This window comes from Pinus tabuliformis, chromosome 6 (assembly GCF_031772625.1).
Source record: "Pinus tabuliformis cultivar Carrire ecotype Pingquan chromosome 6, CPIR1, whole genome shotgun sequence".
NCBI lineage: Eukaryota > Viridiplantae > Streptophyta > Pinopsida > Pinales > Pinaceae > Pinus > Pinus tabuliformis.
The window spans coordinates 739583666-739596807 of NC_142292.1; the positions used below are offsets into that span (position 1 = coordinate 739583666).

A 13142-nucleotide genomic window follows, 5' to 3' on the forward strand; every position below is an offset into this window, starting at 1 on the left:
GTTTACCACTACCCATTTGCTTTGATTAATGTAGTGGTTTCTGGATTACCACTATCCAATCCACTTTGAATAATGCAGTGGTTTCTGGCTTACAACTAACCCATCTGCTTGAATAAGGCAGTGGTTTTTGGATGACCACTAACCAACTTCACTTCATTTATTTGTTCCCCCCCTTAGTGGTGTAGGAGAGTTTCTTTTATCATTGTGCTACCCCCCTTAAGGTGTGGAGAGTACAATACTTTTCTGGAATAATTGGTTCAAGACTTTTTGTTTTGTTCATTTCTTCAAGTAGCTTGTCTTTACTTCTGCCTTGACCAAATTGTAGGACTTATGGCATGTTCAATGGTTCATTGTTCACAGTTCAATGTTGATTCTTGAATCTTCATGTTATAACTTATTAACAATTGTACAAGGCTACAAGCACATAAGAAACTACTAACTAGAAATTTAGAAGAAATTAGATATTAAAACCATAAAATGCAGATTTTCCATTAAGTCATCAAAATCAAAATGTATTACATAGATACTGAGGGAATGCCACTGGAAAATACAAAAGAGTAGATACAAAATAAGTAGGAATATCATAGCTCGTCACTGTCATCAGTGGTACTGGTCATGACTCACTAGCCACGAGTCCACGACTTATCACTCTATCAATAGTCCATGTCCTCCTCCATGTCATAATCACCATCACTGCCACTACCATCTGACTCTACTCCATCCTCCTCCTCTATGCCCAATCCAAGATCTGCTATTGCATTTGTTGGTGTGGAGGATGACCCCTCAAGAGACTCATCATCAAAAGTCACTGGCTCTAGCACTGGGTCATTAAGATCCATGTTGGCTAACGCCAACTCAACACTATCGTCCAAACCCATATCATTAGGAAACACATCCCACATCTTTGTCTTTCCCTTCAACCACTCCTGCCTTTGCCTATAAATAAGACGAAGGTTGGTGTGCACATAGACCATTGTCTCCACCTTGGCTTGCTCAAGCTTGCTCTTTTTCAAACTATATAGATTCCCATAAGTGCTCCAATTCCTCTCACAACAAGAAGATGAAGTAACTTGAGAGAGGACCCTCAAGGCTAATTGTTGTAGAATAGGGCATGTTGCCCCATGAGTTGCCCACCAAGCATAGGCATCTTTGACCCCCCTATCTCCAAGTACATCATACCCCCCAAATCTCTTAGTGCCAGTGGAGAACTCTACAAAGCCTTCCTCCACCTCAAGAAAAGATGCTCTATCTTGAAATATCCTTCTAAATGCTATCTTCCTCCCCTGTGAAATCTCTCCATCCATGTGAGGAGGGTATCTGTGTGAGTCCCCACCACGGAGCCACTCTTGACTGTAGTACTTGGGATTCAAAGAGTGAGCTAAGCAATGCAAAGGTGTGCAATTCTTATCCCACCTAGAGATAAGAATATCTTGTATGGTGGACCATAAGCTCTCTGCTAATGTCTCATATCCAGGGCACTCATTCTCCATAACAATAGTCTTCACAGACTTCATCATGGAATCCCAACCCTCATAAACCTCTCCTAAGATGGGCTTGTCTGTGTCTGCAAACCGCAAGAAAGATATGATAGGGTTCACAATCTTTATGGTTAGATCCACCCTCTCCCACCAACCATCATTTAACACTATGTCCTTTACCTTTTTTGAAGCAGCTTGATCTGTCTTTCTCCAAAAAGACCAAAGATCTGAAATAACCATGGCCCTAAGAGCAGCCTTCACCTTCTTCAACCTCTTAAGCATGATGAATGAGGAAACAAACCGAGTATTTGCAATCTTCAACAATAATAGATGTGTGTACTCTTTATATATCGTAAGGGCATTGGTATGGTTTCGTACAAAATTTCGGATATGGCGTGCATCCTCAATAAGATTGCCAATCCATGTCACATCTGAAGCAATAGATTCAAGTGCTAAATTCAAGGAATGAACAATGCATGGTGTCCAAAATACTTGTGGATATTTAGTTTCCACAATCAAGCCAACAGCTTTGCAAAAAGGTGCATTATTTGTGATGATTTGCACACAACATTCAACACCTACATCTTCAATAACTTTAATAAACAACTCACCCATATATTGTGCATCCTTGTATTGTCCAAGAGCATCAACTGCTTTCAAGAAGACTGGTCCATTTTGGGAATATACCATGAAATTGATGAGAGGATGGTGTGTTGTATCTGTCCATCCATCAGAAACAATACTGACACCAGATGAGATCCATGATGATTTAATAGGTTGTAGAATTTTATCCACCTCCTTCCTTGCCTTAACCAACAATGTGGTTCTAAGCTTCTCTGAACTTGGAGGCACATACCTAATTGGAGCCATATCAACTAGAGCTCGACACATCTCAATAAACAAAGGAGACCGTGCAACATTAAAAGAAATGAAGTTGAGATAGAAAAATAATGCAATTGTAAGATCAACCTCATCTCGCTTCTCACGCTGAAAAATCTTGTCCATTGGACCACAAGTTTGGGCTGCCCTCTTTTTTGTTGGCTGAATTTCAGCCCCACTCCCAAATCTACTACTACTAGTATTCCTCAAGAATGGAAGAGGATCTTCAGTTTTTCTAATTTTCTTGCTTGCTGCCACCACATTCCCCAAGCCAGTTGCATCCTCCCTTTCCAAATCCGTTCTTTCTTTAGCACTGATATTTATGCATGCTCCAATTCCACAAGGAAGGCCCAACAAATGGCCCTTAACTCGAGAGTAAGTGCTCTTAAATTCACCCTTGCAGAAATTACAAGACCAAAGCACATTCCCTCCCGCACCAACCTTTGGCCCTTGTTTCTTGGTTACATACTTCCATAGAGGGTATTTTTTTAGTTGTGCTTGTTGTCTTGCTACAACAGCACCATATGTGGGCTGAGAAGCACCTAAAGCTTCACTTGAAGCACTTTGGGCACTATGACCAACAGATGTTGAAAAACTTGGACAGGGGGGACCACGAACAGCACCAACCTTGTCTTTCCTTTGACCTCTGCCAGCTGCCTTGGATGATTGAGCCATTAATCTTCTTGCTGTTATAAAGTCCACAGGTGTAATAAAAATGACTTGCAAGTGCAAGTTGCAACAGTCGCCAAATCCTTCACCTACAAAAAAAATGATTAAACAATTATGAAATTTCTTGAACAACAATATGGTGAAAAGTTAAAACACATGCCTTTTATAACAGTACAAGACAATCTAATTTTGTTTGAGGAAGCTTCTATTTGGGGGCAGCTGATATTTACAAACCACAATTCAACAAGCTTCTGAAACAGGTATTAATCTGAATTTCAGAAATGCTGAATACCAATTATGCTTGGCATGACTGAAATATGAACTGGCATTATTTGCTTTTATTAATTTAATTTTGTTTTAGGCTGCTTTTTAATCCACCGACTTCCTTTTTTTATAGAAGCCCCAAATCAGGACTGCAAGGAAACTTGGGGATGTCTTCCTTTGATTGTATTTAGTGACTTGGAAAACTTCATGTCTTCAGGTTTTTACTGTGGGAAATGATTTGTAAATTGCAATGTTTCTTGATTTAAGCTGGGTAATCTATCCAATGATCAATCTTATGCACCTACTGGAAACAGTGCATTTACAGCAACAACTATGATGTATTTATCTTGCACACAGTCAATTGATTAGGACAAGTTAACTAAAGAAGCTTATTAGATACAAACGAAAATGAATTCACACAAGAGCATACATGATTTGCACAAATATTTGGGCAGAGTAGCAACTTCAAAATATTTTTAAAGAAATAAGTTTATACAACAATGATGTGAACAACATGAAGCTTTACAACACATGTATCTATCTGACAATCAGCAATGCCATGAATGGAACCCCCATTATAATCAGAAGTCAGGGAATTAACACATCCCAAGGGCATACAATGCATTTTGCATGCTTAAATAATTGTGTACAGATGTCAGGAAGATGAGGAGATAGAGGGAAGGAGATGATGATCCATTATAAGTTAAATTCGCTTTATTTAACTGGCATAAGTGCATGTGCATCTTGGAAGAGGATTTGATGGACTGCTGAGGTTGGTGTATTCCTGGAAAGAAGGCCATTTACAGCTACACAGAAGACAGTAGATGGTCCAACTATGAAGGATTGGTGTGGAGGTCGTGGTGCTGGACAACATATCATTCCAAGGATCCAAGCTCAACTGGTGCTGCAAAGGCAGTTGGGAAGGTCCTTCCAGAGTTGAATGGAAAGCTAACTGGAATGGATTTCCGTGTCGCAACACCCAATGTCTCAGTCGTGGATCTGACATGTTGCCTTGTGAAACCAACATCTTACGATGATGTAAAAGCAACAATAAAGGTTGCGTCTGAAGGGTCACTAAAAGGCATCCTTGGCTACACTGATGAAGATGTTGTTTCGAATGATCGTTTTGAATGATTTCGTCGGCGATGCAAGGTCGAGTATCTTTGATGCTAAGGCTCAGAACAAACAGGAATTTGGACAAGGTTAGAGTTAGGCTCAAAACAAACAAGAATTTGGAAAATGCATACCTATTACCTGGCCCCACGCAAACATTGACCAGCAACTTCAGCGAGCTTTGACGGAGAAAAATTACCGAAAAAATGAAGCTTGCATGGGCTTTATGAGTGATTTTTGTGGGACACGTGTCCTAAAAGGAAAAAATGCTAGCGCATGTTTTTGCCGCATCAAACACGTGTCTCGATTGGAGGACACGATCAAAACCATATTGGACATGTTTTAGGTCGTATTTCATGTCCAGCACGTGAAATACACAACACGTGACCCTGGGGGATGATGCAAGAGCATGCGACTTGGAGGAAAAAATCTTCAAACTTATTCAAAAAATCAAAAAAAAAATCTACAGGCAAAGGAGTGGGGTCCTTTAGCCATCAATTTCCATGCTTTTCTAGTTTAGGATAAGGATAGAATTTAAGAATAAGATCATGTTGTAATAATCGCTTTATGGATAAGTTGTAGTAAGCTTTATGGATAATTGCTTTAATCGCTCTATGTAATTGGCATGCTTTTGTAAAGGGATAAGGACCGAGAGGGCTTTATCTATTATTTTAAAAAGGAAATAACGGGACTTCTCTGAGTTAGTCAATCCCGGAGGCATTGTGATCTTCGAAGAACTCTCTCTGTGCATTTGAACTGACGGTTCTCTGTTAACTGGTATTTGCATGTGTATTTGGTTGCGATTCTTTTCTTCTGAACCTTGTTAATGGTGATTCGACATTGTTTTCCCTATTAATACTTGATTTAAGCTTGTTGGTATGGTTTTTCCCTTATATCGGCACGCTTGTTTTCCTTATAAGCATTGTTGAGTTCCGCAAGTGGAAACTCTGTTTACACAGGAAACCCGTGAAAATACTTAGTCTGAATGAAGTTCTGGACCTAAAATCTTATTAAATTTGGCTCATACCCGTATTGAGTCCGAACCATTATCGCATTGCAGAATCACAAGTGGAGTGGGAAGGACCTTTGGAACCGCCGAAGTCCAAAACTCCGATAGCTCGGACCCGAAATGCTATAGAGCAGGGTGGATAAGTTATCGGGTCTGCAAGGCTTATCGCATCGCAAGATCGGAGCTGGAGGAGCCTAGCGTTTGGGATACTGGAATCGCTGATTGTGATTTCCAATAACACTACGTGTTATCGCATCGGGGGAAAGAATATTGAAAGGCCGATAGTACCGCCGATAGTGTTATCTTGTGCCGATAGTGTAATTCTTTGGAATTAACACTATAGTGGTTTTAAAGCGCCGATAGTGTTATTCTGTTCCTTTGGAACAAAAGCCCGCCGACTGTGTATTTTGTGTTTAAAACGCAGTTTCCTCATTTTAAAGCAACGATAGTGTATTTTTATAATTCCTATGGAATTATAGTCCCGAAGGAGGAAAACAGGCCTATGGTATGATTTGTGCCCGATAACAAGGGTTGGGGTGATCAAAAGGAAAACTCATGAAGCAGTCAATCTAACAATAGATGACTGATACACCAATTGAAACAAAAGGAGAAATTCAGCGAAAGTTAGAAGAAATTATATCAGGTTTCGGCCATTTGTCCATATTGCCTGCACCCAGGCCACCAGGGGACGTGTCTTGTGACTTAGCCTCTTACACCTTACTTCCCAAAATAAATATTACTAAACAAATTGTCATAAATTTTATGACATAAAAAAATGCCCATTAAAAGACAATACCCCTCAGTTTTATCCGTCATGTTTTTCTTTCTTTTTCAAAAGCTTTAAAATAATGATTTTCCATTTGTTTTTAAAACTAATGTCATCCATCTCATGAGAATGTCTTTTCAATGCATGTGACACACACACATGTTTTGCAAAAAAATCAAAAATGGACTCCTTTTCTTTTTACCTTTTCTCCCTGATCCCAAAGTATAGCTTCTTTGTGTTGAAGTTGATGATGACACACGAGATCCAAAATGGAACTGTATGCAACATGAATGTCTTCCAACAACCAAGCAGCCACACATTGATGTCGAGTGACAACCAAATATATGGCGATATAGCTCTTGATTTTTAACTTTGTAGATCTCTGTATAAAGCAGATTATGTTAGAGGAAACTTAAAAACTGCAATTTGACGTGCTTCACACTCTAGCTTTGCACCAACTAGATCATATACCTCACACCCAGTGTAATTCTACAATAAAAACCCTATTTATTATGCTAATTAGAACAAAACCCATGGAAACTTAGAAATCCACAGTTGTTGTAACCGTGAATCGAACCAAGTACTACTACACAAACTAAAGCAATCCAAACCTCAATTTGAAAATGAATCTCTACAAATCACTAACCAAAAACGCTCATCACATTTCCATAATGCAGATGGTCATAAATGTTGGAGTCTTGCTTCATCTGGTCATAGTCGGTGGGTTGCCTCCATGGACCTATAAAAAGAAAACTTGGTTCTATTGCATACCAAAGGAGGAATTTTGTGTTGCGGCTCTTATGTTTCCAACCCTGGCTATCATGTCCCTACCACAGTCACATGGAGATACTATGTCAAGTTTCTCTTATCATTTAGTAATAACAATAGTAACCAGTTGCTATACATGGGAAATGCTTCATTTAATTCTTCTTCACATAGTACATCGATCTCACTCCATCACAAAACATTGCATCCAGTGCTTCCCATCAGTTCCTCTCACATGTATAACTGCACCGGAAATGTTCTTTACTGTGAACCAATCACAATCTTCTTGACCATATTTACAACCACCTTCACCATATCCATTCAAAAGATTCCCCTTCCTAACGAGCTAAAGAATGTCAATGGCAATGGACTGGCCTTCATAAAAGTCCACAACTACAAACCCTTTATCCCCGATAGCTGTAGAGGTTTTATGGGCTTGTTCGATTAATCCATCGAGGGAAACACAACAAATTAGCTAGCCATTGAATTTGACAACAAAATTAGCATACCCTCTGTATCAAAAGGGCTAAAATTTCCAAAGAAAGATGTGGAGCACCTTCTTGTGTCTTTAATTTTAGATAGTCGTATTCTAGGGCTTGTTCTGTTGGACTTGTTGAAGTAGGTGTTGTTGTATATGACAATCTATGCATTGTTGTCTATGAACAAGACTTTGGGGCTCTAGATTTGCTACTAGTCGTCGCCAACGTTAATAATCTTGTTCCAGCTATGGGCCTTGGGACCAAAGTTGTATACCACAGCTAGAAAGGAGGTGTTAAGGAAGCACAGGCATAGATGATTGTGGCTTTGTTGCCGCCTTCAATGGCTTTACCAAGCCATCCATGTAACAGATTTGAAATTGCGTCACAAATCCATGCTTCTATAGATTTGGTGAAGTGTGTTAATCCATGTCTCAATCGTCCTTCCTCGCTAGATCTTGAAAGTTGATCCTCTAGATAGGATCTTATTTGATCATGATTCACAATTATTTCTCAAAAACAATGGCTTGCATATTTGTTTTGGGCAAATCTTCTATGGAGCAATTGCAGCTAGGGTTTGGCTTTTCATTGGCAGAATAGCTCAAATGACTAATAGTCACTCTTCTCAGTGGAAAACAAACCTCAGATTTGTATTTCTTCACACAGCGATAGCCTCTTCTAACAACGAATTGCACACTTAGATCATGTGCCCTCTCTCACACTGCAACCTTCTCCTCCTAACTGTAAGATGCACAAACTGCCACACTGCCAAATCTCATTGCTCTATTAAACCTCACCGCAACTCCAATATATTCATTCTCTCATAAGCTTCTAAACCTGGGCCAAAGCTCTGATACCATGTTAAGAATTAACATGATCGAGACACAAGAAGCAAATTGGCAAAAAAGGCCTTAAGCCCTTTGTGTTCCATTGTATTGATCTCAACATGTGAATTTATAATACATCAATATGACCTTCTAGATCTCATTGACAAATCATCAGTGGATCATGATGACACCTCATGAAGAAAAGGATTACAACTCATGGTCTCGAACTTTATGATTGTCTAGGGACTCACAGTCTAACAAATATGAGCCCAGCATAAGGTTGATTCGATCTATTTATAGTCCCAGGATAGCACATAATAATCAGTAAGGAGGAATTGTATGTTTTTAGTTTCATTGTTACCTATAAAATCAAGCAAATGGTGCTTGCTATGTAAGTTTGTGATTTCAAAACCTTGGAGAAATATTTAGTGAGCTCAGACTTGAGCTTTGAAGCTTTGCTTCAGCTTTAGTTCATATAATATATGCAACTCTTTCGATTCCTAATTGTTGGTAGTCACTGGTGTGCTCACTAAGGCATAGAGGGCCCCCACAACCTAAGCTTGTACACTCCATTTCATTTGATGTTCATCATTTATATGCTAGTATATCTTGCTTATATGACTTTATTTCATGTTCATACTTTATAACTTTCAATTTTTATGTCTTCTCAATTATTTTGTTCATACTTGTATTTTATGTTATTGTGCTTATAGTTTGCATATGAAATTGATATCCATATTTTATCATATATTGTTGTCTATGTTTCATTGATTAGAATATTGTTTATGAGCCATAATTATCACAAAATAAATGTTTCCTATGAAAACAAGCTAATTGATAAGTTAACATAGAGGACAAGGAGTGTCATCCACTACATTTCCTGGTGGAAAAGGCCCTAGCTCGTTCACAACTTCTCACTTAGTGTTGCAGCAACAAGCATCATAGTTCCTTGTTTTCTTGCTTTCATTCTTTCCTAGATTAAATCAATGATTTAGGTATACACCAACTAATGAGTTGAGTAAAAGACTACATGAGTGTACATCCACTTTCTCTTTCTTCGTGGAAAAGGCCACGTGCATTCTTGACTTTTTAAGTAGTGTTACATCGAAGTTTATTAAATTGGATAAAAGACTATTGAAGTCTCTGTGTGCTCTCACCGGCAGAAAAGGCCCTAGTGCATTACCAATCCATCAAACTCAACCTCTTAATCATTGTTTCTGATACCTGTCATTACAAGTATTTGATTTTAGTGTGAAAACTTGCAAATCCATTGAACATGATTACATAGAAGACCATGACCCGTGTGAAGGGCCTTAGTGCATGCTCAATCCTAAGTGTTCATATTTCAAGTATGTGTGTTTTATTTTCCAAGCAGTGTGATTAGATTAAGTTTTGTTTCATGCTTTCTTAGCTTAGCCTTTAACTTTTGCTAAAATCCTAGATTTTGACCTTTATTAGCTAACTTTAGTACTTAATCTTAGATGTGACAGCCAATCTAGCCTGGCTCTTTACAAAATGTATTGCGCTTCTAAGTTTATGAACTCCTAATTTAAGCAACTAAATTACCTTGACAATATGATCAAAAAAAGAATAAACCAAACCCTCAAATTAAACCTCAAGTTGAAGCCTTAGCTAGGGTTAGGGTTTCTTGGGCATAAAAATACTTTAGAGGATGACATCAGCACTACTAGGGTAAGTTTAACAATGCAAATGGCCACATTTTGAGTTAGAAGGATAACCAAGATAAAATTCAAGTTTCATTACCTCCAACGTACATCCACAAAAGCCCTAGATGAATCCGACCTTGCCTAAATGCCTTAGCAACTAGCCTTAAGGGGCATAGATGATAAGAAAAAGGGAAAATATTAAGGTTTTATAGTTATTTTATCAACACCGAGGTTGTCAATCCCTGATTCTACTTGGGTGATGGTGTCTTTAGGGCTACAATAGGAGATAATGGAAAAATGCTTGGAGTAAGGGCGAAAACCTCTTGTTTTCACTGAGATAAACCCTAACTATCTTTTTTGTGAGGGGAGAAATTAAATAGGAAATGCACACTAGGATTTTTCTATGTATTTCAAGGAAGATGTATCCAACATGCAAAAAATAACCAAGATTTTCCATATATAATTTGCATTTAGACATGGAGCATAGAAAAAACCTAATATAATTAATTACATTTAAAACAATGAAAAATCTGCAATAAGCTTACAATTCTTCCATGAAAAGACATTCCTTGAATCCCAACAAGACACCTCCAAGACAAAAGCCAATCTCCAATAGCAAAAACACCATAAAAATTAGATCTCCACAAGTGGCGAGTTCCATGAAGGCTCAGTCAAGCTCTCAAGAAGAGGCTAAATTCCAAGTTTGATAACGAAAATTGAGAAGTTAGTGATCCTCAATATATATGAGGTCTATCACTCATTAAAATTAGCCTAAAGCCCTATGGCAAGTTCAATTTTGAGTATACATCAAGAAAATCGGTTACAAGCTAGCCCCATAGCTCAACATAACAAAAGTATACCACAAAGGCCTGTGTTCCACGGGGTCGCGTCCACCCACTTGGGGGTTGAATTTCCTAGCTCCCTCGTGTTAGGGGGCTTGGGGAGGACTAGGGGTTGTTTCCCCACGCTCCCAAAAAGCAGGGTACGTGTGAAAACTTGTAAGGGGGCATTTCCTCGATTTTCAGGTAGAATCCTCCAAATGGGGTCGTTTCCTAGGTGAAAGGGGTCGTGTGGGATCGTGTGGGGTCATGAGGGGTCGTTTCCCTAGACAAAAATCGCAATTTTTTTAATGAAACAAAAAAATCCTAATTTTTATGAACCGAGAAGGGTTTAAACTTTATTTCCAATGTTCATTTCATATTGTTTCATCTTTTCATGATATCGCTCTTTTCAGTTGGATGCAGAGACTAGCGACTCATTACTTTGAGCAATTATGCTCATTTATGATTTATCATTTGATATGTTCTTATGTTATTAACTTATTTGCTTTTTTGTTTTAAACTTCAATTTATTTTGAATCTTGATATATGACATATTAGACTTGAGTCTTCACTCTATAAAAAATTGACTCTTGATGTATCAAACTTGACTTTTATTTCAATATTCAATGTTCATAGTTGGAACTTCAATATGGTTTAAACTTTAAAACTTTAAACATTTATTTCATTGTACATTGTTAGTAGTTACATTGTACAGTTACAAACTTACATGTATGATGTATGATTATATGATATCATGCTTTTTGTTTTAAATTTGTTTCAAAGTTCAATTATATGATTCATCGATTTATCATTTACCCTTCATGATGTAAGCATTACATATTATATAATGATAAAGGCAGTTACATTATAAATATTAAAATTTCAATGACATATCACATATTTTTATATTTATAAGTTTTTAAGTACCCGACATCCCCCCACGTTTCCTAAAAATTGGTGGTGAGCTTTTGCATAGGCCGCTCCTGCGTATCCCCGCTCCCTCGCCCCCACGTCCTGGAAACTTGGTGGAACATTGACAAAAGCCCACATGCATGGGTTGAAATTCTCCTCTAGCATAATGGCATGCCATTTTTGGGCAATTAAAAATCTAAAAGAGAATGGAATGGGCAAGGTGGATGTCCAATCACCATAACTAACCTTATTCTTGAGGGGAATCCCTCAAGACATGCCTCAAAATGCCTCCATGTGTCAAAACTCTGCTCGAGATGCCCTGCATCATCTTCAAGGATTCTAGAAGTATGATGTGGCACAATCTCTCTCAAGCACTGGGGCTCCAAATGGTAGCACAAGCCCTCCCTTGTCATCCTAGGGATGACCATCATTCGAAGTCAGGATCAAGTCATGCCCATCAAAAAGTGTCAAGGTCAACCTGGAGGCATGTTGGGTCTGTTAGATACAACACCAGGAATATCCAACACCAAGCAAAAAGAGCTCAACGTTTCAGCATCTAGGGGTGCTCTAAGGTGTTAATCAACAACTGGTATCATCAAAGAGCCCAACGCTCTACTTTGGAGCAGCAATGCTACATCTAAAAAGTCATTACTACTCTTTGAAATCATGGTACGACTTGGCCATCATGCGTTGTGTAGGCATGGAAAGTGAGCCCTCAAGGCCTCTACTACTATATGAAGGACCACCTAGAAAAACCATCTCAAACTCAAGTGAAAGTCACCAATCATTAGAGATAATGACCATAGATGCATCATAGTGGACAATACTTAATTATTAAGGGCATAATAAGACTTCAAATATCTAACTAGACCAAGTCCCATAAAAGTGTTCCCTACCTTGTTAGGGATGGCTAGATGGTCAACCCTATTAGATGCTTCCAGCACCTAAGAGAAGGTGACATGTCTAAGGTCAAACCTTCAATTCACAAGTGTTTGTCATAATGTGGCAACGGAGGGGAAATGCTTCATGGCAAGTTGCCATGATCATGGGACCAACTAATGGAGGTCCATCATCCTGAGTGTATACATGTGTGGAGGGAGCAATCATGGAAGCATGAGTTACCCCTTTCCTCGGCCTACTTTTACCACCCCTTTGGTGTGTCTTTTACCTTTTTCTATATATTTTGATAGAGAGAATAGCTCAAGTGTCCAAGCTTGCGTTTAATGATATAGCATTGATATACCCTTAAGATGAGTCAGCTTCTCGCTCATCAGCGTTGGGACATGCAAAGGTTCCTAATTATGTGATGAAGCATCAAGTGCTCGGGAATCGAGTGATGGCTAATGAAGGGGGTAAAGCTCATACTAGGCTTTTGCCCACTTGCTAATTAATGTCCTGCCCATCTTCTGCATTTTAACTTTTCTTTTTCTTTCATTGTGGCCATTTTTTGCTTTTACCTTTAACTACATCAACCCCCAGGCAAAGTTTTTTAGCCC

General features: G+C 38.6%; 1 protein-coding gene across 3 annotated transcripts in view; it reads right to left on the minus strand.

Moving 5' to 3' along the window:
- Positions 1-475: 475 nt before the first annotated feature.
- The window catches only part of LOC149260870 (uncharacterized), an 86548-nt gene continuing 73881 nt past the window's right edge, over positions 476-13142 (minus strand). For all 3 annotated transcript variants that reach the window (XM_089421184.1, XM_089421186.1, XM_089421181.1), the window contains one exon: positions 476-3115. In XM_089421184.1, the coding sequence (XP_089277310.1) occupies positions 654-3032 (2379 nt within the window). In that variant the 5' untranslated portion in view covers positions 3033-3115 and the 3' untranslated portion in view covers positions 476-653. The remainder of the gene's footprint in view (positions 3116-13142) is intronic.